General features: G+C 46.1%; 1 protein-coding gene across 2 annotated transcripts in view; it reads left to right on the top strand.

The window, feature by feature from the left end:
* The first annotated feature begins 2365 nt into the window (after positions 1-2365).
* Positions 2366-26775, top strand: part of NHS (NHS actin remodeling regulator) — a 341883-nt gene continuing 317473 nt past the window's right edge. For both annotated transcript variants that reach the window (XM_068962863.1, XM_068962862.1), the window contains exon 1: positions 2366-2912. In XM_068962863.1, the coding sequence (XP_068818964.1) occupies positions 2366-2912 (547 nt within the window). The remainder of the gene's footprint in view (positions 2913-26775) is intronic.

Here is a 26775-nt window from a genome sequence, read left to right as displayed (position 1 = left end):
CCCTCTGTTTGGTGGTCAGGGCCAAGGAAGGAATTCCCCAATAATCCAAAGCTCCCCTTAGGAATGAGACCCCACCCTGCTCATCACCCTGGTCATGTCATGCTGGCCTCGCAGCACTGGCCCCTGAAGGCTAGGACTAGGGCAGTGCCAGGGGAGGGGCGGTGAGATGTGGGGCAGACCCATTGCAAGGCCCCCTAACTGGATGCTTTTACATACCCTCATTATTCTTTCTGCCTCAGTGTTTAGGGAGGAGCGGGTGGCTTGGCTACCTAGAAGAACTCATGTTCAGAATTGTGAACATATTTAAAAAGTCAAGCTGAATTTGAAAACAGCCAGCTCTAAGCTGTTTAGATTTGTGAGATAAAACACACACACACACACACACACACACACACTCCCAAAAGATGTTTTTCCAGAATATTCTTTTTTCACTTTTTATTTGGAAACAAACTCAAAGGTTCAGGAAATGTACCATGAATCCCAATATGCCGTTTATCTAGACTCACTATTTTGCACATATTGTCCTGTTTTCTTTTTTTCCTTCTTTGTTCATATACATTATCACCATCATTCTTCTTGTTGCTACTGAACCACTTCCATGTGTACCTTGAAGACATCATGTTCTTTTACCCCCACATCCTCAGCCTGGATCTTTTATGAACAAGGACACTCTCTCGACAAAAATGTTATTTTTTGAGGTAGGAGAGGGATGTCTGTTGAAGCCTTTTAACTGAAGTGTGAGCCCATCCAGAGTGCCGAGTGTGGGGCCTTATGCAGACTGCTGCTAAAGGCAGGGAGAGTGGAGAGGAGACCGCACCACAGGTCTGGAGGGCTTTATTGTTGCCATAAAACATATTTTTTCCATGTTCTCTTTAGACACATGAAATGAAGTCTGCATTCCCAAGATCTGGCTTGTGGCTTTAAAATAAAAAAAATATTTTTACAGTATTTTTTGGAGAGATGAAGGCATGCATTTTATTAACATTTCTCAAACTCCTTTTTAGCTTTCAGGCTGACAGCATCCAGCCTTAGACTGGTGCAATACTGTACATGCCTTTTTAGAAATTACACCTTTCAGTTAACCAGAGGGGGAAACTTTATTTTCTTCTATGAATCATCAGCTCTGTGATGGAGAGCTTTAACATCCCTGTGTGTGATCAACAGAGTAGGGTGACAGGGAGGTAATCTGGTTTATCCCACCTGACGTGTCAATGAGTTCTGCAAGCAGTTTTCTGGGGTTTTGCTCATGGGTGGTTTGGGTCTCATTCATGATGTTCTATAGAGTCCTGGTCCAGCCCAGCAGCAGACGAATACCCAGGAAGGGGTATAAGCCAGCACGTTTGCCAGTCTGGCCACACCAGGATGCACTCTGAGGGGCAGCCCAGTTTTCCCTGCTAGGAACGCAAAGGACGTGCTCAGAGCTGGAATTTGGCGAAGCAACTTGCTCCAACACGTCAAAGCTGCTGCGTCCCCAATACCCCACCCTCCTTCTTCCGCGCTTACACCCCCAACCCCAACTTGAGGACTCCCCGCCCCCACCACGCTGACAGTCTCAATCCTAACCCCACCGAGGCGAGGAAGTATCTTTGCATCAGAACAAGTCTGGAAAGGTGAGGCCACCAGTGACTCCCAGCGGCCGCACAGGGCGCTGCGCCCCCTCGCCCCGGCCTCTCCCCCCTCCCCTCCCCTGCCCTGCGTCCGCCCCGCCGCCCCCGCGCCGCCTCCTGCGCCTGGGCTGGAGGCAGATTCCTCTCTCCGGGTTTTCAAAGCGCCTTTCCGAAACCACCTCCCCGCCCAGAGAGGGCGAGAGATCCCGGGCGCAATTGCTCCCCGGAGCGGCCGACGGGCGCGCGGGGAGAGGCCTGTGCCGGGGTACTTTCAAACTGAGGCGCGCGCACACACTCACACCCACCCACCCACCCAGACACACGCGCGTGCGCGTGCTCGCGCGCGCATACACATACACACACACACACATACACACACGCCCATTTATATAGGCGGTGGCGGCGGTAGCGGCCGGGGCGGCGGCGGCGGCGGCGGCGAGCGCAGGAATGATGGAGCTGAGCCAGCCGACCCGGGTTGGAAGCAAGTGAGGAGAGCCTAGGCGCGCCCCGGGATTTCTGCGCCCCGTGCTTGTCATCCTACTCAGGGAACGGTGCACGGGCCGGCTGGACTGATTTGCTAGCGGGAGGGCGGGGAAGAGGAGGAAGCCAGGTGAGCGAGGAGCCCCCTGCGTATCTGGACTGCCGGAACGCACCTTCGCCGGACTCCAGCCGCCTCTCCACCCAGGTGGGCGCGTCCGCTTCCCCACTCGCCAGGGGCGCTTTGAGGAGACCAGAAAGTCGCGGCCCGGCTGCGCGGGATGCCTTTCGCCAAGCGGATCGTGGAGCCGCAGTGGCTGTGCCGGCAGCGACGCCCGGCGCCTGACCCGGCGGAGGACTCGATCGGAGGCAGCGCAGAACCGCCGCCGCCGCCGCCCCTGCAGCTGCCCGGCCGACGGGACGAGGCCGTGGCGCCGGGGCCAGAGGATCCTCCCCGCGCACCCCCCGCGCCTCCCGGGCCGCCGCTGCCCGCGCCAACCGACCAGGCGCCGCCACCGCACGGAGAGGCGCCCGCGGCGGGTGAGGAGAGCGTGGCAGGGGTCCTAGAGGCGGCGTCCGTGGCTGGCGAGGCGTCCTCAGCGGCAGCCACCGCGGTGTTGCTCATGCTGGACCTGTGCGCGGTCAGCAACGCGGCGCTGGCCCGCGTCCTCCGGCAGCTCTCGGACGTGGCCCGGCACGCGTGCAGTCTCTTCCAGGAGCTCGAGAGCGACATCCAGCTCACCCACCGTCGCGTCTGGGCGCTGCAGGGCAAGCTCGGCGGCGTGCAGCGCGTGCTCGGCACGCTGGACCCCAAGCAGGAGGCAGTGCGTGAGTACCCGCGCGGTCCGCCCGCCTAGCGCTCGCTCTGGCGCCGCACCCTCGCGCCCTCCGCGGTCGCCGCAATCTCAGCCCCGCGGCGCCGCGCCTGCTGCAGTTTACACCTTACTCTTGCTTCCTCATCCCTCCCCTCCCCTGGGACTCACCCCAGTCCTCCCGGAGTTCGGGTGAGGGATGCAGACGCCAGGGGAGAAAGTTAAAGGGGGCGTTCTTTGACCTCAAAGGCAGCGGTGGACTGAGAGGGAGCATTTATGGGGACAGAGGAGGCAGAGGGGTCTGTCATTGACTTCTGGGGCTCGATTTCTCCGTCCCTCCCCGGGAGGCAGAGGGTTGGTGCTACTTCTGTGGTTTCCAGCAGCCTGTCCTGAGCCCTGTGTAGTCTTCCCACCCCCATCCAAGTGCGTGCTTGGGGCGGGGGGGCTCGAGAACTAGCCTTTTTAGGGCTTCTGCTACGCCGTGGCAGTTTGGGCCCTCTTGTGACCTCAGGGGTTGCACTGAGCTCCGGACTTGTGCCCTGTGCTGGTGTGTGCCATAGCGCGGCGCCGCACGCCTCCCAGAGTGAACTCCGAAGCGCTCTGCTCCAGCCTTGTGGCCTGGGAGGGGCGTGGAGGGAGAAGTGTCCCGGGCCCTGGGGAGGTCGGGGAGACCCTTGGGCATCTCTCCTGGCCTGACCACAACAGGCTTCCTACTGAATGACTATGCCATCTGCCCTCCAAGAATCTTGGAGGTGTTCCGCGCCCCCCTCCCACCCCCCACCCCAACGTGTACTATCATCCAATTTCACCCGCGTGTGCAAGACCCCTGAGCACCTTTGCTGCCTGTTAACTTCACTCTTGCGACATCCCAGGGCTCCCAATAAATGTAATTCTGGCGCTCAGGAGGGTCCCCTGGCGCACTGTTGGCCAAATCAGGAGGTGTCAGAGTCATTTAGAACCGAGCGGACGGTGGGCGGGGGCCCTAGGCTAGCATGCTGGTCCTTTGGCGCCTAGTTTAGCGGCTGCGACGCTCACAGCGAAGGTGATGTCAGCGCCTCCGACTTACATAAGAAGCTTCCCCGGTTGCTGCAGCAGCTGCGCCGGTGCGCGGTGGCCGCTGAGCGCGCGGGGCGGGGGCACTCTCGGCATTCTTCCCCGAGGACTTCCGGGCACCTCTGCCCTGCAAACTGGCCCAGCCTTCTAACCAACCTTTCCCGCTCGAGCACTGCCCTCCTTCCCCAAAATAAAATAAAGTAAAACCCCTTTGAACCCCGGCCCGGGAATTCGCTGCTTTCTGCAATAACAATAATAATAAGCGTAATGAATAAATGATGTGCGCGATCGGTTTTCGCAGCTATAAAAGACCCGGAGTTGGGTTAATGACTGGTTGTTTAAAGGGCAATTCCGGGGATGAGTTCTGGAAAGAATTAGGACTGCCGTGGGCCAAGTCGTATTTTACTTTTGGGACTTGAAATGAGCGCTTTAATCCTACCTCCTTTTTTACCCCAAACCACACAGCAGGGACAGGCCCTTCACTTTCAACAGCGCTGATATCTAGGGAGTGCGGTCGGGGGAGTGGTGATTTTACTTCAAAAGGAGTGGAGGGAAGTTTTGCAGACTGTTGAGTGGTGCATACATTTCCCGTGTGTGTGTGTGTGTGTGTGTGTGTGTGTGTGTGTGTGTGTGTGTGTGTGTGTGTGTGTGTGTGTGTGAGATGCACACTGCCCCTTAAATGAGATTTCTCATAAGTGAAACTCAACACTGGAGAGAATGAGTTTTCTCCCTTTTTTCTTTAGAGCAGAGCGGGGGTAGTTATGTACTCAGAATTTAATACAATCCTTTACACTGTTTGGTGTACAGACTAATGGTTAATGAAAAAAAAAGGGGATTTTTTGGTGTGTGCTTACAAGTGATGAACATATGATGAACATACACTCTGTTTAGGCGGTTCCCTGGTGGCCTGGATGGTAAAGAATTTGCCCACAATGCGGGAGACCCGGGTTCAGTCCCTGGGTTGGGAAGATCCCTTGGAGAAGGGCATGGCAACCCACTCCAGTATTCTTGCCTGGAGAATCCCATGAACAGAGGAGCCAGGTGGGCTACAGTCCATGGGGTCGCAAAGAGTCAGACATGACTGCCTACTTTCACTTTTCACTTTCTTTCATAAGAGTATTCTTTTATGAGTATTTATACATGAATAAATAAAGATGGGGCTCATATAATAAAAGGGAAAGACTTAAAATCTCCTATTGTTTTTACATTTTTCTAAAACGTGATCTCCATGCTTTGTACCCATACCCCTCTCTTCTCTTGTCCACATACATTTAGGATGACATTGTTCCTGTTTGATGTCATAAAGGCATTACCTTTGGGAGGAAAAGCACAGTATTGTGTCTTAATTTGGATTTCTCGGTGTGCAGAGGTGGAGAAAAGGATTTCCGTGCAAGGAGTTTCTTTGAGAGGGGATCCCATGAAGCACAGGGAAGGAGTAGGGGAGTGGGCAACTGGGATTCAATCCAGCACACCCCTGAAAGTGTTCTGCTGAAGAATGAGGAAGCTGGAGTATTTCTCTATCAACTTCCAGCACTCACTGATGGAGAGCACTTAGAGCCTGAACTCCCTGGCTCCTGAGACCCACCCCAGGTGTGGGCTCAGCAGGCTCCTGGGCCATGCAGAGAGGTGTCAAAAGTCTGTGGTGTGGCATGCGGGACCTTTTAGATGTGAAGATCCTGCATGCCGCAACTTAGACTTCATGTAGCCAAGTAAATAAATATTTAAAATAAAATGTCTGTGTCTCGTTTGGGAGTGTCTTCAGGGGTCCCCTGGGAAGGGGAAGGGGGCTGTTTGTGGGTGGAGAACCAGTGGCGTTTGCTATGTTATGCATTTCCTTTTAGCGTTGCTCAAAGCCTAAGGGAGTTTCACAGGGAGAGGAAGCCTAAAAGTGATCGGACTTCCCTTTTCTCCCCCCTTGAATGTGTCTGGGTGCCTCCATACCCCATTCTCCATGCTGCTTCATCCTTGGATAGCTGCTTCCTATTGCCCTGAGACAAGCTGGGGTGGCTTTTGCAGGGGTGACATCATCTGACACACACTTCAGCAAAGTCACTCTGGAGGCAAGTCTGGAGGCTGGTAGACCAGTTAGACGGTGCAAGTGGTGACCATGGTTGGGACTGAATAGACAGTGAGGAAGGCTCAGATTGTAAATTCATTTTGCAAATAGAATTGACCAATTGATTACCAATTGGATTGGTTACAGGGTATAAGAGCAGAAAATAATTATTATTATTATGGATGACTCCTAGTGGGTTTTTTTTCTTAAATAGCTTATAGAAGGTCCATTTCCAAAAATGGGTAAGGTTTATGGAAGAGTAGGTCTTTTATGGTTGGGGTGGGGGGGAATGGAACTGATACTTTTCTGTCTGTGCTATGTTAACGTGAGATGTTTGTGTCTAAGACAATTAGATGTGTGAATTCAGAACTCAAGAGAGAGGTCCAGGCTGGAGATGCAGATGCAAGATGTAAGGGCAGAGATGATATGTGAAACCCTGGAGCTCAGGACCAGGAAGAGAGTAAAGAAAAGGGGGCCAAGACTTATCCTAGGGCAGTCCAACTTCGAAAGTTTAGTAGAGAAGAAAGAGCAGTGAGCAAGCTAGAAGGACAATCAGGAGAGTGGTATGATGGAAGCCAGGAGGAGGTGTCTCAGGAATGGAAGGGGAGTTGTTTTGGTCAAATGCTTCTGAGAGGAAGACAAGTGCTGATGTAAGACCATTGAGTCTGGTACCTTGTTAGTAATGAGTGGCCTTGCTAAGTGCCATTTCAATGGAGGGGTAGAGAGGAAGGCCACATAAGAGGGGATGAAGAGAACAGAAGTGAAAGAGGAGAGAGCAAGCACAGACAGCTCTTGTAAGGAGTGTTGCTCTGAAGGTAGGGGAGGAATGGAGCCGTGGCTGGAGGGCAATCAGAGCCCAGGGAGATTTTCATAAAGGGCGTTGATATTGAGGCATGTTTAGATTCCATGGAGAGGGAAGAATTGATGATGCTGGAGAAGGAACTGGATAATCATGGAAGTCCTTGAGAGGCTGAGAGGGAAAGGGATCAGCGCACCATCGCCCATAGGAACTGGAGGGAAGATGACAGATACGAGCAGAGGGACAGGTGGACTGGTAAACTGGTAGCAGTGGGATGGGGTGTTATTACCCAGTTCCATCTCTTTGACTTTCTTGGAGAGATCATCAGTTGAGAGGGTGTTGGTAATGTGAGGAGAGAGGACAAGGCATTAGTGGTGTCTCAGGAAGGGAAGGTGCATGCAGGAAAGAAGTATGGAGGGGTTCCCTGGCTGTATGGAGAGCCTTCTGAGACTTACGGTCATAAACATGGACTGAGTCCAGCTTTTCGGTCACTAAAACTGGAGATTTTAGAATTATTTCATGGGCCTCAACCCCAAACTGTTCATCCTGAGACATTTGAATGACATTGGCTTTTGGGTTGCTGTTGATTGTATTTAGTTTCTGAATCTTAAAGTACTTTTTTATATTGAAGCTGAAAATGCATGCTAAGTCACTCAGTTGTGTCCAACTCTGCGACCCTGTGGACTGTAGCTCACCAGGCTTCTCTGTCCATGGGATTCTCCAGGGAAGAATACTGGAGTGTGTTGCCATGCCCCCCACCCAGAGGATCCTCTCGACCCAGGGATTGAACCCTCATCTCCTGTGGCTCCTGCTTTGCAAGCAAATTCTTTACTGCTGAGCCATCGGGGAAATCGGCAGAAAAGGGCACAGACCGTAAATGTATAGCTTGGTTAACTTTCACAAAGTGAGCATCTCACATAACCATCACCAAGATCAAGAAAGAAACTGTATCTTGAACCACCCTCCCAAGGCCCATTTTATCAGTCACTACCCTCTTCCCCAAGGGCAGACTTCTTCCATCAATTAGGTTTTCCTGTTTTTGAACTTTGTGTAAGTGGAGTGACATAGTATATACCTTTAAGTGTCTAGTGTTCCTCACCCAATATTATATTTGTAAGAGTCTTCCATGTTGTATATACAGTAGATTGTTCCTTCTCATTGCTGAATAAAATTCCATTGTGTGCATATACCACCATTTGTTGGTCTGTTCTAATGATGAATATTTGGGTTATTTCCAGGGTAAGGCTATCACCACAGATGTTTTTCTATATGCTTTCTGGTGGGCTTATGTTTGGAATATTATACACACACACACACACACACACACATATGTACACAATTGTTTGGAATATGCCTAAAAGTGGAATTGCTAGATCAAAGGGGATATATACATTTGGCTTTAGTAGCTACTGCCTAACAGTTTTCTAAACTGGTGGTACCAATTTATACTCCCAGAAGTATATGCAAGTTCCAGTTGCTCCATGTCCTTACCAACACTGGTATGGTCTTTTTAATTGTAGCTACTCTGTGGGTAGCTAATAAAAATCTCATTGTGGTTTTAATTTGCACTTCACTGACAGCTTATGAGATTGAGGACCTTTTCATATGTATTTTTGACCACTTGAATATTCTCCTTTCCTCATTTGTTCTTCATTTTTCCATAAGGTTCTTTGTGTGTTTTTCTTTCTCTTGTAGGAGTTGCTGTGCGTTGTGGGTATACGTTCTTTGTGAGCTGTAGATATTGCAATTACCCTCCCTCTGTCATGTGCCTTCTCACTCTCGTAGTGTTGCCTCGGTGAACAGAAGTTCTTGTTTGTATGTAATCCACTTTATGGATCCTTTTCTTTATGGTTAGTGTTCTTTGTGCTCGGTTTTATTTGTTTTTAAATTCTTCACTAACCCCAGGGTCATGAAGATATTCTTCTATGTTCTAGAAGTTTTTTGTTTGGACTTTGTCATTTAGATCCATGATTCACATGGAATTGATATTTACACATGGTGGGAAGAAGGGGCAAGATGCATTTTTCCCTGTGGATGCACAATTAATCCATTGCCACATACTGAAAAGACCATCATTTCCCCATTTTACTGCAGTGACATGTTTGTTATCTAACGAGTAGATTGATTTTATTTTTTTAGTTAACTTTCATTGAGTTCTGCTCTATGTCAAGCCCTATGCTAAGATCATTGTATGAATCATCGTATTGAATCTTCACAATGACTCTATGAGAGTTATTGTCCTGTTATTTTCCTACTTTACTGAGAGTTAAAAACTTACTCTGGGTAGTAACAGCTGGAAAGTGCTGGAGCCTAGAATTAGGGTCCAGGTCTGAGTGCACAAATTATATTTGCAGACATTAGACTTTTCTCCCATGAGTGGCTGCACAAATCTAGAGCAGTTCCAATGTTTAAATCAATATGCTTCTGTCCACTTGTCATGTTCCTCCCTGCCTTCCCCACCTTCCACCCCAGTCCAGTCACACTGAGCTCTACTGGCTGTTCCCTAAGTCACCAGGCTTTCTTGTTCTTCAAGCCAATGTGTATACTGCTCTTCTCTTTGGAACATTTCACTGGCTCATTTCTGTGCTTTCTTTGCTAATCTGTGGAGTTGTCATCTGCTCAGTACAGTAAAACCTGATCCCTTGCCTGCTGCCTTCCACCTGCGAATTTTCTAGAACTGTGTGCTAACCTTTATCTTAGCTTTTCTCCTTCTGGACATCAGACTGTGTGGGTGCTCTGCTAGATTCCTTCAGCCCTCACCTCTCATTCTGAAGGCTGCTTACTGCTAACTCCAGTGACTGTGCCTAGGGCTTCTTTTTTTCTGTTTTTTCTCTCTGCCTGATGGACCATGCTAGGCCCTGCACAGAGGGCAATCCAGAAGTGCCAGTGAGTTAATGCCCCTGAAGCAGTACTAACCAGTTAAGGATACGACACTGGGGGACCATGGACCTGCTTCCTTGCCCCATGGATGAGAGAGCTCCAAGGCATGTTCTGTACTATCTCTCAGAGTTCCAGAGGACTGAGCCGTAGTTGCTCACCGTGGTGACCTGTCTTCAGACACACTGTGTATTCTCTGCCTTCTTTTCCCCATCTCTTACCTATGGGTGCTCCCTGGGGTCAGCTCCCATAAAACCTTCTTGCCCTTGAGCTTGCACTTGCGCTCATAAGGTCTGGGAGAGCCCATGCCAGAACAGTCTGTTTAATCTTTGAACTGTGAAGGTGAAGACCTGGGACCGAGAGCATGGTAGAGGTCATGCTTCTCTTTCTTTTTCCCTAAACTTTCCTGAGGATTATTACATTTAACACATGGGCACACCCTTCCAGACGCTCGGTGGTGGGTCTGGATATAACTTACCGCCCTTAAGTGGGCTCACAGTTTGAACCTCTTATTGGGGTGGGAGGAGGTCTTCAGTGCTTCGAAGGTGAGAAGGGGCACAAAGCAAACTCAGGCCTACAATGATGAAGACATACTCCGTAATTTCCTCAGTGCTCTGTCAGCCAGCCTTTGAGAGTACCATTTGTCTTCCTGTGGAATTGGGCCAGTGATGGCCCCAAGAGATCCATGCTCCCTATTTGGAATGCATAATCTCAGCCACAGCTGAGCCCCAAACTGCTAAAGCCAGAAGTAGTCTAAGAAGTAACACTTGGGGTGAATCGTTCATTTGGGTTTGGTATGGCAATGCTTATCATGGGTTCAGCATGCTTTTGGAAGGATGATCCCTTTCCTCCCCATTCAGTTCATTCTACCACTCACAAAACCCCTTTACAGTCTGGTTAATGTGTTTTGTTTTTTTTTTTTTTTTTTTTGGTGGGGTGGGGGGCAATGTTTTCGTCGATGTGATTAGGTGTCTTTTCCTCCTGGCTCTACTCAGCAAGTTTTTCTGAGACATTATGGAATCTGAACAGCTCTACTGAAACCTGCTTTAAAACCTCTCGTGGAGCAACTGAGAAGAAAGCAATCTTTTAAAGGTTAATAATCCATGGGTATAACTTCCTCATAACCAGTGACAGCAACACATTTCTTTTTAGACTTTTACTGGATTGGGCTTTTAAATCAAAACTACCAAACTATTTTACCTATGAAATAATTGCAATTCTGTTGGGCTTGTATTTCTAAGACAGTAACAGTAAAGATTTCTCTCTTTGTGTTTGTGGAAGTGTTTTCCATACAATGCCATCAGGAAAGTATAAATTCCACAGAGGCACTCATACACATCTTCAGTCTCAGGGCTTCTTGTCTACAGTGTTCATCACTTTTAAGTTCCAATTGTACATGACATCTTTCCTGTTGTCCCATGTTAGCCCAAACATCTTAAAGATCCACTAATTTTGAATTTTTTTTTTGCCACTCTTGTGGGTTTCAGGATCTTAGTTTTCTGACCAGGGATTGAACCCAGGCCCACGGCAGTGGAAGTGCTGAGTCCTAACCACTGGACCACCAGGGAATTCCCAATATTTTGAAATTTTAGAACAAAGACAATTTTAAACGTAGTTGGAATTTGTTTCGATACTTCAGTTGAATTTCTTTTTACTCTAATAAAAACCATGAACCACAAGTTTGTGAGACAGTCTGTTAAAAACAATCATGGGGAAGAGTATCCCCAGAACAAACCCTCAGTCACAAAACTTCCTGAAAGTTCTTTTTGCATCAAGAGTTCCTCATGAATCACATCTTGATAGCAAGTGAAAAGAGAAGATAATGAGGTGAGAATGGTTTCTGAATGTAAGGCTCCCATTCTAAGGTCTAAGTTTTTTGGAATAAGGTTTTGGTGAACCCTCCTAAGCAGACTGTAAGCCCACAAAGGGCAGAGACCCTGTCCAGCTCATCTTTGTAAATGACTAACATAGGCGTGAGAACATGAGAAGGTTTGAGTGTACTGAAATAGAACTCTGAAGACCTGATCATCCATATGATGAAAAATCACTTAATTATGAAACGTCTAAATCCTTCAAAGCTGTTGTCATTCAGTTACTCAGTTGTGTCCGACTCTTTGCAACCCCATGGACTGCAGCACACCGGCCTTCCCTGTCCATCACCAACTCCTGGAGCTTGCTCAAATTCATGTCCATCGAGTCAATGATGCCATCCAACCATCTCATCCTGTGTCGTCCCCTTCTCCTCCTGCTCTCAATCTTTCCAAGCATCAGGGACTTTTCCGATGAGTTGGCTCTTTGCATCAGGTGGCCAAACTATTGGAGCATCAGCTTCAGCATTCCAATGAATATTCAGGGTTGATTTCCTTTAGGATTGACTGGTTTGATCTCCTTGCAGTCCAAGGGACTCTCAAAGTTAACCAAGAATAAAATGAAGTTAATGAGACTTGGAGAGTCTTGGGATCTTAGAGTTGGGAAAGACCTTAGCGTCCATCACATCCAACTGCCTACCCAAGGTGGGTCTCTTTTTAAAGATGTCCCAAGTGGAAGCCCATTGACTTTCTGTGCCCTCCAAGATTCCTAGGAAAGGCCACCCACATCCCAACTTTGTTACTGGAGAGTTACCACTCTAAACCAGTCATTACCTACACTGAGACTAAATCTGTCTTTTGGCAGTGCCTGCCTTTTAGTCCTGATCTGTTGTCTGGAGCCATATGGAATCTGCTTATCATCTCTTTTCCAGGACATCATTAAGTGTCTAGAGGTGACTATTATTGTCACTTCTAAATTTTCTTCATCCCGGGTGAAACAACTTTAGTTCCTTCAACCAGGACTCCTGATGCCAAGTTTCCTGTCCCCTCCACTCTGGTTGTCCCCTGCCACAGGTGGAGAGCAGGCGTGTACCTGTTCCTTTCTCTGTCTGATATCCCCCTAGGACTAAGGTGGCCCTTGTTGCTTTAACCATTTGCAGGACACTGCTGGTGCATGATTGCTCTAATGGCCCAACAAATCCCTATCCTTTATGGTGACAGTTCTTTTACCCATAGCTTCCTCTGTTCCATTTGTGTAGTTGGTATTTTTGAACTTAAATTTCACAAGACTCCCCCATTGTCTCTGTTAAATTGAATCTTGCTTGCTTTGCTCTTTCATTTCCAATCAGTGGTGATGGTTTAAAATCTTGATTCAATGTGTCAGCTACTGCCCACAGCAGTCTGCTCTCTGCAGACATCATAAACATGATTCTAGCCCATCACCCACATCTTTGATAAAATTAACGTTCAGATGGACCCAAGGCCAGAGCCCACTGGCAGGCAGTACTAACAGCATCCCTCCAAGTTGACGTCTGTTAATCACTGTTCCTTGGGTACCATTGTTGCAGCAGCCCTGAATGCTCCCCCCACCTTCCCATTCAAACCACATTTCTCCACGTTGCCCACAAGATCTATCATCATGAGTGATTGTCAAATGGTTTGCTGAAATCAAGATACCATATGTCTGTAGCATTCCTTTGATCTCCCAGTCTAATAACCCTACTCAAAAGGGAAATGAGGTTAGTCTGGCTCAAACTGGACTCACTTACAGCCATCAGAGGGGCTATTTAAATGTTTTTGTGTATAATGCATAAAGAGTTTATTTGGGGGAATCTGCTTTGGTGTTGTAGCCATCGAATGACTATAAAGTTGGACAGCAAGGGGAATCTCTGGGTCCTAGAGTCCATCTCTCTGCGTCCCAAGTGCCTGGTTTGTCAAAAGCAGAGAAATCAAGTGCTTTTCCCTGCCTTTCTTGGAGGATACCTGGTGAGAACTTTATGTCCCTGTGCTCTGTGCCTTCAAGAAAGGTTTGGAATTCATGACGTTCGGAGTGTGCTTGGGCTTAGTTTGAGCAAGGTTGTCAGGTATCTGGTTTATCTCATTGTTCAGAGGAAGCAAACATGTTAAGAAAATGGATGCTGAAGTCTGATCACGTGGTTCAAATCCTGGGTCCTCACTCTTCATCTATTATGGGATGGAGATAAACCCAGTGCCTGCTGCATCCAGTTGTTGACAGGACCGAGGAGTCAGATGTTCAGGCACTTAGAGCTGTCCCTGTGAGCCCCTGCTAATTATTGGCTGTTATTTTATTGCAACTATAATTGGATCATGCAGAGTGGGAGGCCCGTGTTCATTTTTTTCCAAGTAAGTATAAACGTGTGCCTGAATCTTTGAATTGCTGGCTCAGGGAGAAGGAGACAGCTGACCAAGCAATGCTCTGTCCCTCTTCGCGTTCAGATGGCTCTTAAGATTTCTGTGTCCTTTGTGGCTTCTTTTTGTCATGCAGAGAAGTATCGGAATAAAAAAAAATTGACCAGTGACCTTATCCAGATTCACTCATTTATTATCGGCAAGACACCCTTTTAGGCCCTTGGGTTTCATCAGTGAACAAGAAGTTACAAGGTGTTTACAGAGGAGAGAGACAATCCATAAACAACAAACCTGACACTTTTAAGGAGATTACAAAGCATGTTAGTAGGTGATCAGTGGCACGGGCAGAAAAGCTACTAGTGCAGGATGAGGGCCATCCGTAGGATTGGAATGAGGTTGCCATTTTTGATGGGGTGGTCAGGTGAGCCTCATTAAGGAAACAACATTTAAGTGAACACTGGGGACATGTGAGGGAATTAATGAGTTCGCAAGCGGAGAGGATGCGTTTCAGCAGCGGAAACCAGAGCTCCTGCCATGGCGCTGAGGTGAGAGCATGCCTTGTGTGATGGAGGGACAGCCCGTGTGGTTGAGCGAGCAAGGAGGAGAGTGGCAGGAGAGGAGGCCAGGGAGGGGGGCTGGAAGGCGGCTTGGCATCGTCAAGTAGGCCGTTGTGAGTGAGGACTTTGCCTTTTGCGCTGAGTGAAATGGAGACTCGCTGGAGGGTTTCGAGCCTAGCGGTAACATGATTGACTTAGAGTTTAAAAGCATCACTCTGGCTACTGGGCCATGAAGAGACTGTTGAGAGAGGCAGAGGTAGAAACAGACAGTCCAAGTTGGAGGCCATCCTGGTGAGAAGCAGTAGTGGTTTGGTGGAAGTCACAAGAAGCACCTGGATCCAACTTAGAGCTGTTGGCATCTTTTGTTTCATGTTCAGGGCTAGGCAACTCAGCTTATACAGATGGGCCTAAAACTGAAAATGAGAGGAAAGACCCCTCCCCTCTTACTCTGCCAGACTTGCTCCAAAAGAAACCAGGCTACAGTATGCCTTGCTCCTTTTAGGAGGAGCAAAAGCAGAATCTCACATGTCTAATGTGTTTTGCAAAGCCATTTCTGAATGTTGAGAAGGCAGGCACTTCTCCTGGATCTTGATTAATCTTATTTTGCTGTCTTGGAAAAATGGAAAAGGCATCCTGATGGATAGTCTTTTTTAAAAAGTCAGTGTACAGTTTCCATCCAGTGAAATGTTCAGCCCTCATATGTGTAGCTTGGTGAGTTTTCATCCTCTGGTTAAGATAGAAACTGTTCCCTCACTTGAGATAGAGTAAGTACTCCTTTAAGGTAAGAAAGCAGCATGTTAACTCTGGTGCCCTTACCCCAGCCCCTGCCAGGGCTGTTGTGTGAATACATCCATGGAAGATAATGATTCCACAGAAACTTGTGGAGTATCTGGTAGGATCCTACTAAGAACTGGGGATTCCACGTATAGGATTTGCAAAGGAGCAAACTTCCAGTTCTAAGCTAAGTAAGTGCCAGGGATGCCATGCAGAGCATGATGACTATGATCAATAGTGATGTATATCTGAAAGTTGCTAAGACAGTAAATCTTAAAAGTTCTCATCACTAGAAAAAAAAAATTGTAATTATGTAAGGTGTGGTGGATGTTAGCTAGGTTTACCGGAGCAATCACTTCACAATATGTGCAAATAATGAACCATTATGTTGTATACCTGAAACTAATATAATGTATGGCAGTTGTACCCCAATTAAGAAACAAGATTGAATGCCAAAAAAAGATTTCTAACACAGATTGAAAATAGTGGAGTTTCCTCACTTCATTCTGAGAGTGCTGGCTCTTTACAATGTCTTGGTGGCAGACGTTAGGGAGAGTTCCATTTGACACAAGGCTAAGAATCTGGCCTCAGAGGCCCCAGGGGTAACTTAGAAGTAGGAATTTTCTAAGATAGAGCTAAAGTAGCATTTAAAAAGAGATGGGAAAAAAAGAACTTGTTACTTTTAGGCAAATTTTTAAGTAGCAGAGAATGCCGATTTGCAACTGTTTTCAGCTGATGCTTGAAGCCTGGCTGGAGGATGAAGAAAGTTGTTTAAAAGATTTATTATTATTACAACGAAGTGCATTTAGATGTGTGGGAAAAGGAGCTGTACTCTGGAGTTCAGCTACTCTTGATTTTCACTACTAGACATCTGAGGGAGGAAAGAACTAGGAGCTAGGGGGAAGTATGACAGCCAGTGAGACATAATGCTCATTAGAATATAATATCAATATTTATGTTTCTCTACAGTGTGCATCTGGACTCCATTCCTTTAGCCTAGATCTGTATTTTAATAATGCGAGTATAGCTGTGTTTTCCATTTGAATTTCACATCAGAGTTCAGCTGATTCAGCTAGCCCCCTCCTCACCCCTGAAGTTCTTCCATTTGCAAGATGGCGCATGTTTCTCAAGACTTTGATTCTGGAGATGAATTTTGTGTGTGGTATGGGGAGTGCAGCATGAATAAATACCACAGAAATCCTTCTCCATGTGACAGCCATAGGGCTTTCTGCCTTGTAAGCAGGAGAGAAGGATGCTTCAAAGTTTGGGGCAGTGTTGGGGGAGAGTGGGCAAACTGAGGAAAGACACCGGGAAGGATGTCATGGAAAGTTTATGGAGAGTTTCACTTGGGTTAAATGCCTTCAGTGTGAGAGAAGAGATTTGGGAACCCTCCTCAGGTATCAGATGCCACTAGGGCTCATCTGGCAAAGTTTGAGCCTTCACTAATTAAAACTAATCCAATTGCACGAAGGAACATATGTTGCATAAGGTTGCTGCTTGTGTGGCTTTATTTTAACCCTTTCCCCATAGCCTAAACCCAGCAAATCAAAGCCTCATGATAGGGTGAGAGGTGATAGTGAGAAATGAGATTCACTTCCAAACACATTTGAGTAAAGACAGTGAATGGTGTAGGCTATAAAAGAGTGTTGGCTGGTCAGGGTAAATTTTTGAAGCCCTTTTGGGTTTTCTTGATGGATTTGTCAGTTCTGAGTTTTTAAACAGCTATTGAGTGAGAAGGAAATAGCAGCCCACTCCAGTATTCATGCATGGAGAACCAGGCATGCCTGGACATAGGAGCCTGGGGGCTACAGTACATGGGGTTGCAGAGTCAGACATGACTGAAGCGACTTAGCACATTGAGTGAGAAGGAAAATTAAAAAAAAAAAACACAAAGACACCAAAACCTAAACCCTCCTTGACTTCTCAGGATGGACTTGGTTTTCTTTCTGAATTGCTCTGTACTCCTTTCTGTGGCCTGTTCACCTTGCTTGGGTCAGTCCCTCTTGAGGAAGCTTGAGTTCAGGGTTTATACCCGGAGGGTTGGGATTTTTGTCCTGATCACAGGCTGCATTCCCGACCCCAGCTGCCTTTCTCATAAAAGGGCATGTTGGCCTCTGATTCTCTCAGTTCTGACACTTGCCAGCTGTGCGGCTTTGGGCAAATTTGTAGTCTTTTTGGTCTTAGTTTCCTCATCTGTGAAATGGGAATACTTCTAGGACTAACCACAGAGAATCTTCATAACAATCTTCTTGAGTCAAGATTGAGTACATCAGTCCATGGACAGTTCCAGCAGCATGTGCCGTATACACAGAATACATAGTAAGGCTAATGAATACCTGGGTGCCATCAGTGCTACTGTTTTTGTTATTGTTTTATCATTATCAGGGGGCTTGGGTAAAGGAAATAGACGGAACAATGGGTAGAAGTCAGCCTCTATGGCTCCTCAACCAGCATAAATATTCCAGCCAGCTGGATGCATGGTGGAAATGAGAGTGGACTCCCATTGATGGCCTGGCTGAGGACGTGTGCCGTTGTGTAAGTGGTGCTGAGTGTGGACACCCGGGCCCTCATTCTCTGGGCCGGTCTGTATCGTGTCCTGTAATGACTTGCCCGGGGCTTTGTGTTCTGCTCCCTGCAGTCAGGCACCAGGCGTGGAACATCTAGCAGAAGAAAGAAGAGGACCGACCTGAGCAGACTGTGACAGAGAATACCTAGGGTGCTCACCAGCTCTTTCCCTTTCCCCCGGGCAACAAGGCTCTACTGTATTTCCCAGCTCACCTTGCAGTTAGGTGGGACCATGTGACTGAGTTCTGTCCAGTGGAAAGTGGAAGGGGTAATTACTCTACTCTGGGATGGGCTTGTAAAAGCTCCTGCACGGCCCTCTGAAGTTTATTTCTTCCCCACTGTGCTGGCTGCATGCAGAGGATTTAGCCGAAGACTCCAAGGCCCTCAGGGATGGTAGAGCCATCAGACAGAAGGAGCCCCGGGTCCCAGAGTTAACGCATAGAAGGCTGTCTGCCACCACCTGATCGGCTTTCACATGAAGGAGAAGTAAACTCTTCTTGTGAGATTTAGGGGACATTTGTTACAGCAGTTAACTGACCCTAACTGACATAGAGGTAGGCACAGGGAGAAAAAAGGTCTGGTTTTCCTGAAAATGAACAGATGACAAAAGTACTCCAAAGTATTTGGCATCATTTCATGAAATAAAAGAGACTTTAAACTGTATAGTCTTTTTTTTTTTTCCCCCTGAGAGACATAAAGAGCTTCTGTGTGGGACCAGAGCAGTGTAACAGCTTTCCTCAAATAAGCAAATGGAAATAAAAACTTGTTAACAGAATTATAGTTTCTAGAGAAATGTTGCTACCTGGAACCAAAAGAATGCATTCGTATTCATTCATTCATTCTCTTTCTCTCCCCACATATAAGAATGATTTACATATACTTGTAACACTTTTAAGAGCTACTTTTAAAGCAACATGCCCAAGTTATAAGTTTGCAGCTCAGTGAACTGTTACACATTGGACACACCTCTTTAACTAGAACCTGGAATGAGAAACAGCATTCACAGCCCTCTGGAAATCCTGAAACTTCCTTTCCTGTCACACCTCCCCATTATCTTGACTGGCCATTATCTCCCTTGTCCATTATCTTGACTTCTAATGTGGAATCATCCTGTATGTGCTTTTTGATACAAGGATTTTTTTTGGTCACAATTTTATTTACGTTTTACATAGGTGTAGTTCATTTATTTTCATTGCTATATGGTATTCCTCTGTATGGCTGTACCATAGTTTATTTGTTCATTCTATGATTGATGGGCGTTTGGATAACCTCCTTTTTGAGCTATTCTGAGTAATACTGCTAGGAACATTCTGTTTCCTATCTTTTGGTGAATGTACGGTACCTACACATTTCTTTTGAGTGAGCACTCCCTGCCTTGTGGTTGTACAAAACTCTTCCCGGGTAAGATATTTCAAGGCTGTGACACTGACTGTGACAGTAGCTGTTCTTCTTCCGTTCTGTCTCTTGGCTTCTGGACTAAGCAAAAGTCTTGTTCTGTTTTTCTGGAGTGTCAAGATGATGACTGATCCTTAATGGCCAAGTTTGATGTCTAAAATGAAGGAAATGTGATTCGCTCCAAAGGACCTGTTTTTCTGCCTCTCTTTCTATTAAAGCACAGCTATAGGGCATTTTGATTCTCACATGAGGCCTCTTCACAAAGCTAGGGTTCAAGTTATTGGCAAAATCTGTGTCATCAGAGTTTGATGTTGGAATCTTTATTGGTGCTGCTTCAGCTCTTCGTTTGTGAGGAGGAGGATTCTTGTGGGTTTTCAGATTGCTTCCTTTCCTTGGGGAGGGACTGGAGGAGGAAGAGTCCTGAGTCCTCTAATCCCTTGAAGGGATTAGCTTTAGCGCTGGTGGGAGTTACCTGGACCATGAAGATTTTATGCAGAGTTTAGGCAAAGCAGAACATTTCCTCAGAAGGGCAAGAGACAAAGAGGGGAAAGCCTTTCTGTCCCCCAAACAGGGTTTATTCTTGTGGCTCTGCTTTCAGGATCTTGGATTTCTGATCCACAAATAGGCAACCTGGACGAGATGGAACTTTGTGGCTTCTGGGGGTTGAAAAGCCCTCAAGCAAATGGCGGTGGGGGGGCCTTCCCTTGTGGCTCAGCTGGTAAAGAATCTGCCTGCAATGTGGGAGACCTGGGTTCGATCCCTGGGTTGGGAAGATCTCCTGGAGGAGGGAATGGTCACCCACTCCAGTATTCTGGCCTGGAGAATTCCATGAACTGTACAGTCCATGGAGTCACAAAGAGTTGGACACAGCTGACCAAGTTTCACTTCACTTCACTTCAAGCAAACTCTTAAAAACTGCCCACCAGACTTTCTTTCAAACCCCTGACACAAGCTAGCTTTCCAGACTCCACTGCCAAGACTGGTGGTCCTGGACTCCATGAGTAGTATAATCCCCCTAATCCCACCAACCTCCCAGGTTTCCTCACTCTTTGGCTTGAAATGAGCTAATGGGAGAATTCAGGCCTGACTGTTTGAGTCTGAGCTGTCTCCTTCAAGCCTCCTGAGAATATGTGGGGCCTCCTGGAGACCCAGGCAGCCCCCTGAGGTGCTGGGTGTTTTGATGGAGCCTTTGGTTCCTTTGGCTGTAAAGGTGTGTGATGACCCCAGGGGACCCTGATGCCGAGTGACACACAGCTGGGCCTTTGAAAGTGGGTTTTTATAATAAATTTGAACATGGTTTTCAACTTGACTATACTTCGCTATATTCCTTTTCCCAGCTAGAGGATAAGTGAGCTGAGTTTTCCCATGAGGGAACTGCTTTGAAACATTAACCTAGATTTTCTTCAAATGTAGAGGAGACTGTAACTGACTTTTTGGCTTTTAAGCCCTGGAGCCCTGGTGCAAGCACTCTGTAAGGTCAGAAGTGGCAGGTAGGGTTGTGGCAGGTGGGTGGGATGTACTTTTCTTTACTTACCAGATGGGAAGTGCAGAGAGCTTTATGCAGAATAAGAGGCCTTTAAGAATGCAGATTTACTCTTGAGGACCTGGGTACCTCCTGCTTAAACCCACTGCTCACCAGCTACCCTTCTTTTGGGGATGGGGTGCACAGTCAGGATGAGGGGCTACAGTTTCTTATTCTTCACCTTTGAATTTTTTCTGTAGCCTGACCCCTCCCAAGTTTCTAGAAAATGGCTACATTTTTGTCCGAGATGACTGTCATCAAGGGGATTCTTCTAGATGTGTTCAGGTGGACATCAAGCAAATTCATGGGCACACACACATTCCCTTAACATCTGTTGTGTGACCGCTTTCTGCTGGTACATTACTTCACAAGCTCCTCAAATTGCTGTGATGCAAATGTGGACTTTTTTTCGGTAGTTGAGGAAATGGAGGCTCTGTTGGTGGCTGGAAGGGCACACTGCTTAAAAAGGCTTCAACCAGGATCCACATGTGACGTTAGCTTTGGTCTTCCATTTACCCTGCCCAGCTCCTGTGTGTGTGGGCCTGGTGTCTCCTTCCTCTACCACCCGATCGCTACTGCCATAGCCTGCTGCCTCCAGGTTATGATGGGGAAACAGAGGCCAAAAAAAACACACCAAAAAACAAGAAACAAACCAAAAACATACAGACGGTGTACAGGTAGGACCTTGGATGCTCAGAAGGGCTGGGATTGTGCCTCTGGACAGAAGGGTTTCTGAGTCAAGGAGTCCCACCTGTTTCCGATGTGTGATGACAAGAGGCAGTGGCTGCACATCTGGCTATAGCTCATTGGTTGTTCTGTTGTAACTTAGTAGATTGGATAAGGTGAAAGCAGTGGCTGTAGCAGGAATCATTTTCGATACTAAAGCCTTTACTGCTGCTAAGTCACTTCAGTCGTGTCTGACTCTGTGCGACCTCATAGACGGCAGCCCACCAGGCTCCTCCGTCCCTGGGATTCTCCAGGCAAGAACACTGGAGTGGGTTGCCATTTCCTTCTCCAATGCATGAAAGTGAAAAGTGAAAGTGAAGTCGACCCAAAAAAGTCACCTCCTGGATACACAGGATTCTCTTCTAGTTCAGTGGTTGCCTATTTGTATGCTGTAGTGTTGCTTGAAGGCAGGTGTAAATTAACTGTGAGTGACCTCAATTCAGATAATTAATCAACTCAGATTGAAATAAATTGCCATTTTTTAAATTTATTCAAATCGGCCAAAATGAAACACTGATAACGACCAGGTTTGGGGTGGGAATGAAAATGGGATGGATATAAGGGTATGTTCAGACATTGCTGATGGAAGTGTGAGTTGGTATAATCTTTGGACATTGCTGGTAGAAGTGTGGAACTGGTATAAATTTTCTGGTAGGCAGTTGGCCTGTATGAAATTAATACATCAAAAAGCTGTGTGCCAGAGATGTTGTTTCAAAATTTAACCTGAGAAAATAAGTATATAAGTTAAACAAAAGAATGTATAGATGCTTTGGTGTTGCTTAGAATTAATCATTACTGGACATACACTAAGTGATTAGGAATAGAAAATTGACTGAACAAGCAGCATTACTGTATATTGGCACAGCAAACAACATTACTACATATTGTAACAGTGAAACAATCTATTGCCATTAAAATAATGCAAATAGATATTTATTAACTCAAAATTATGTTTATGATATATTCCAAAGGTAAAAACACTTACCACTAAATAGTATGCAGATTATTGGATGTCTATTAAGAGGATTTAGGAATATTGGGAAAAAATGTCTGGAAGGATATATACCAAATCAGTACTTTGTACAAAATGTTTTATCATGATCCACAGTGAAAAACACATTTTACATTTGTGACCCAGTAGATGCACGTGGCTGGAACAATAGTTTTATCAACAATATTTATTTTTCTCTAATGCATTCTGATGTTTTTTTTTTTCTTTTTTACTATCTTATTCTATCTTTCCCTCTTGTATTCTACTTTATTCAAATTCCATTTTCTTCTCTTCTCCTTTTTTAAGATGCTGGTCATGACCCACTAAGACGATTTCATGATTTCCTAATGCACTACAAGCCATAGTTTGAAAAGCACTGCTCTAGAATACATAGAAAAGTAGAGTGGTTATCTCTAGCAGGTGGGATTATACTAGATCATTTTTTTTTTGAGAAAGGGGGTCCTTTTTGCTTTTCCATGTTACTAGTATAATATAAGGGCTAACAAAAGTTTTAAAAGTACATAATGATTCCGTTGAAAAACAACTTTTAAGGAATATAAATATTGATTGCATAAAATATGTATGTATCAGGGATTCCCTGATAGCTCAGTTGGTAAAGAATCTGCCTGCAATGTGGGAGACCCCAGTTCAATTCCTGGGTGGGGAAGATCCACTGGAGACGGGAAAGGCTACCCACTCCAGTATACTTGGGCTTCCCTTGTGGGTCAGCTGGTAAAGAATCCACCTGCAAAGCAGGAGACCTTAGTTCAATCCCTGGGTTGGGAAGACCCCCTGGAGAAGGGAAAGGCTACCCACTCCAGTATTCTGGCCTGGAGAATTCTGTGGAATGTATAGTCCATGGGGTCACAAAGATCTCTTCAAACTCAAAAGGTCACCAGGCATCCGTTTATTGTTGTTCAGTTGCCAAGTCATGTCCGATGCTCTGCACCCCTATGGACTGCAGCACACCAGGCTTCCCTGTCCTCCCAGAGTTTACTCAAATTCATATCCATTGAGTGGGTGATATTATCTCACCACCTCTTCCTCTGCCATCCCCTTCTCCTCCTGCCCTCCGTCTTTCCCACCATCAGAGTCTTTTCCAATGAGTTGGCTCTTCTCATCAGCTGGCCACAGTATTGGAGCTTCACCTTTCAATGAATCAACCCTGATTTCCTTTAGGGTTGACTGGTTTTTATCTCCTTGCTGTCCAAGGGAATCTCGAGTCTTCTCCAGCACCACAATCCTAAAGTATCAATTCTTTGGTGCTCAGCCTTCTTTATGGTACAACTCTCACATCCGTACATGACTACTGGAAAAACCATAGCTTTGACTGTATGGACCTGTCAGCAAAGTGATGTCTCTGCTGTTTAATATACTGTCTGGGTTTGTCATAGCTTTCTTTCCAAGGAGCAAGCATCTTTTAATTTCATGGCTGCAGTCACCATCTGCAGTGATTTTGGAGCCCAAGAAAATAATGTCTGTCACTGTTCCCACTTTTTCCCCTTCTGTTTGCCATGAAGTGTTGGAACTGAATGCCATGATCTTAGTTTTTTGAATGCTGAGTTTCAAGCCAGCTTCATCACTCTGCTCTTTCGCCCTCATCAAGAGGCTCTTTAGTTTCTCTTTACTTTCTGCCATTAGAGTGGTATCATCTGCATATCTAAGGTTGTTGATATTTCCCCCAGCAATCTTGATTCCAGCTTATGATTCATCCAGCCCAGCGTTTCACATGATATACTCTGCATCTAAGTTAAGCAAGCCAGGTGACAGTATACAGTCTTGTCGTACTCCTTTCTCAATTTTGAACCAATCTGTTGGTCTGTGTCTGTTGTTGAACTGTTGCTTCTTGACCTGCATGCAGGTTTCTCAGGAGACAGGTAAGGTGGTCTGGTACTCCCATCTCTTTAAAGCATGCCTACTTACTGCTTTACCCCAGTGATACTGCATTAGTTCTCTGAGATTTATTTCTATTTCTGTTCCAGGTTGCACTTTGTCATGCTCATTCCCCACCTTAAAAGAAACAGATATTAAATTTATCAGACTACTTTCTGGCCACATTATCTTGGCTTACAGCCCTGTCAAACTTAACCTCCTTTAAAGCTAAAGATGATTTTAAATGGAAAGTAGTCATTAAGAACTTAGAGCAAGAAGCAGAGGCTTTAACAGAGGACAGGAACAGTCCCTGCTCTCAGCACACAGCTGGAAATCTGCGGAGCCCACCCCAGAACCCCACCAAGCCAAAGTGGGTGGCATATGAAGTGAGCTTTCTCTGGGAAAACAGTGGACAAATGGGGCAGAGATTTCTGCAGACAGTTGTGTTTATATAGGGCGTAAGCAAATCTTTGGGCATGCATGCCAGCTGTCAAGTGGGGGAGGGTGATCCATAGGGTTGGGTTTGAGAAGAGGCTGGCTGGCATTTTCAAGGTTGGGCCTGAGGAGAGATGCTTCCTGTCCTTGGAGGGAATTAATGATAGGAAATCTGAGAAAATAACTGGGGTTGCTTTCCAAGAGGTACTAATTTAGTTACTGTTGTTTCAGACATTCTGCCGAGAGTAATCTGACAATGCTAAAAATGTTATTTGGAGCCATGGCCTTCCGCTAAGGGAGAAGGCTGGATTCATTCTATCTTTGAAACGTTATGAATAACATGTCACAGTTACTCGTGCTCATTTACTTATTCATTTATTATCTGATGAATTATCCATTCATGTGGTCGTTTGTTCATTCATTTTTTCTTTCATCCATCCATCCACCCATCCATTTAAGGATCTGCTTACTTGATATTCTTGGCTAGATGCTTTGTATTGTGGGGCACGTGGCAAGCATGGAAGCAGGGAAGGAACTCTAAAAGGAGGAAGAGCAGTCTGTGTAGCTGAGTTGCTCATAGTCTGGCAGCGCAGACAGATAAGTAAACAAGTACTTACTACATAGTGTAGGCAGTGCTACTAGAGGGGCCAACCTGGCTTGATTGTGCAAAACTAAGTCTCCCCTCCAGGCTTGGAATCATGGGATATTAGCCCAGAAGAAGCCTTAGAGAAACTGAATGGCACAGTGCTTTCCAGGCCTGATCCACGGATTTCTGGGGTACCATTTCAGGGAGTGCAGGTGGGAAAAAGATGGCGGAGTTAGAGGAAAGCTGAACAGATGAGGTTTGGCTTCTTTGAGAACCAGAGCAGGTCCTTTTTCATCTGTTTCATATATTGAGGTTCCTTGTAGAATATCTTCTGAGGAAGGGCCTTGTCTACTTAATGATGTTTACAAAACACTGGACCAGTCCACCATCTTTCCTTGTTTCTCTGCTTTCGACACTGAAGTCCAAAAAGTTTGAGTGGTTTATCCAAGGTTCTCAAGTTGGTTAGTTAGCAATCCAGGAATAGTCCTGGTCTTCTGATTCAGGCAGACATTACCTCTGTATCAGTTAGCTTTTGTTTTGTAACAGATAACCCCCAAACTTTGTGGCTCAAAACTACCACCATTTATTTAGCCCATAATTCTATGAGTTGGCAATTGGGTCATTCTTCTGGTCTTAGCTGAGCTCCCTCCAGTTGGTGATGAGTTGCAGATTAGCTGTCAAGTCACCTTAGAACAGGCCAGTCTAAGATGGCCTTCCATTTGAGGGATGGCTGGCTATTGGCTGGGGTAAGGAGGTCCCTGAACTTGGAATCTGTCTTCATCAGCAGGATTCCAGCAGAGCAGGGAAACATGCATAACCTCTTGAGGCCTGGGCTTAGGGATGGTCAAAGGAAATCACAAGACCAACTCAAACTCAGGTGGTGGAGAAACAGACTCTACTTCTTCAGTGGAGAGTAGTAAGGGGTGTAGATATAGGAAGGGAAGAATCATTGCCCTTTTTGCTATCTGCCACAAGAATACTGAGTTAATATTGTATTTGTCTCCTTAATTTGGGCACTGGAAAAAGTTCCAAAGCCATCTTTATGAGAAGACCATAGCCATTACTCTGTCTATAGACTATGAAGCCTCATGCCTACTTGAGTTTTTTAATTCTTTGTGTTTTAGACAGGTGGTATTTACTGCTTATGGGAATGGACACTGTACCTTAAGAACATCCTTGCCTTAATCCCAGTCACAATCTTTGCATCAACAGCCCTTTTCCATGGAAAGGGCCTTTCAGCTCTTGTTTACCCTGATTCTCATCATTTCCATAAACATGTATTGAGTGACTCCTATGTATTAGACATATCACTAGATACTGAGGATATAAATACATCTACAGTGGGCCCCTAACCTCAGGTAACTCACAGTCTGGAAGGGAAGGAGGAAAGGTAAATGGATTGCTATAGTGGAAATATGATGGGGAAGTGGGCTGCATGTTGAATTTCTTTTCAGTGCTCTTTATTTACTTTGTTATTAGAAGGTACAGGCACA

This window comes from Capricornis sumatraensis, chromosome X (genome assembly GCF_032405125.1).
Source record: "Capricornis sumatraensis isolate serow.1 chromosome X, serow.2, whole genome shotgun sequence".
Classification (NCBI taxonomy): Eukaryota; Metazoa; Chordata; class Mammalia; order Artiodactyla; family Bovidae; genus Capricornis; species Capricornis sumatraensis.
Note: the sequence above shows the minus strand (reverse complement) of the source record. Positions and strands in the feature narration are given on the sequence as shown.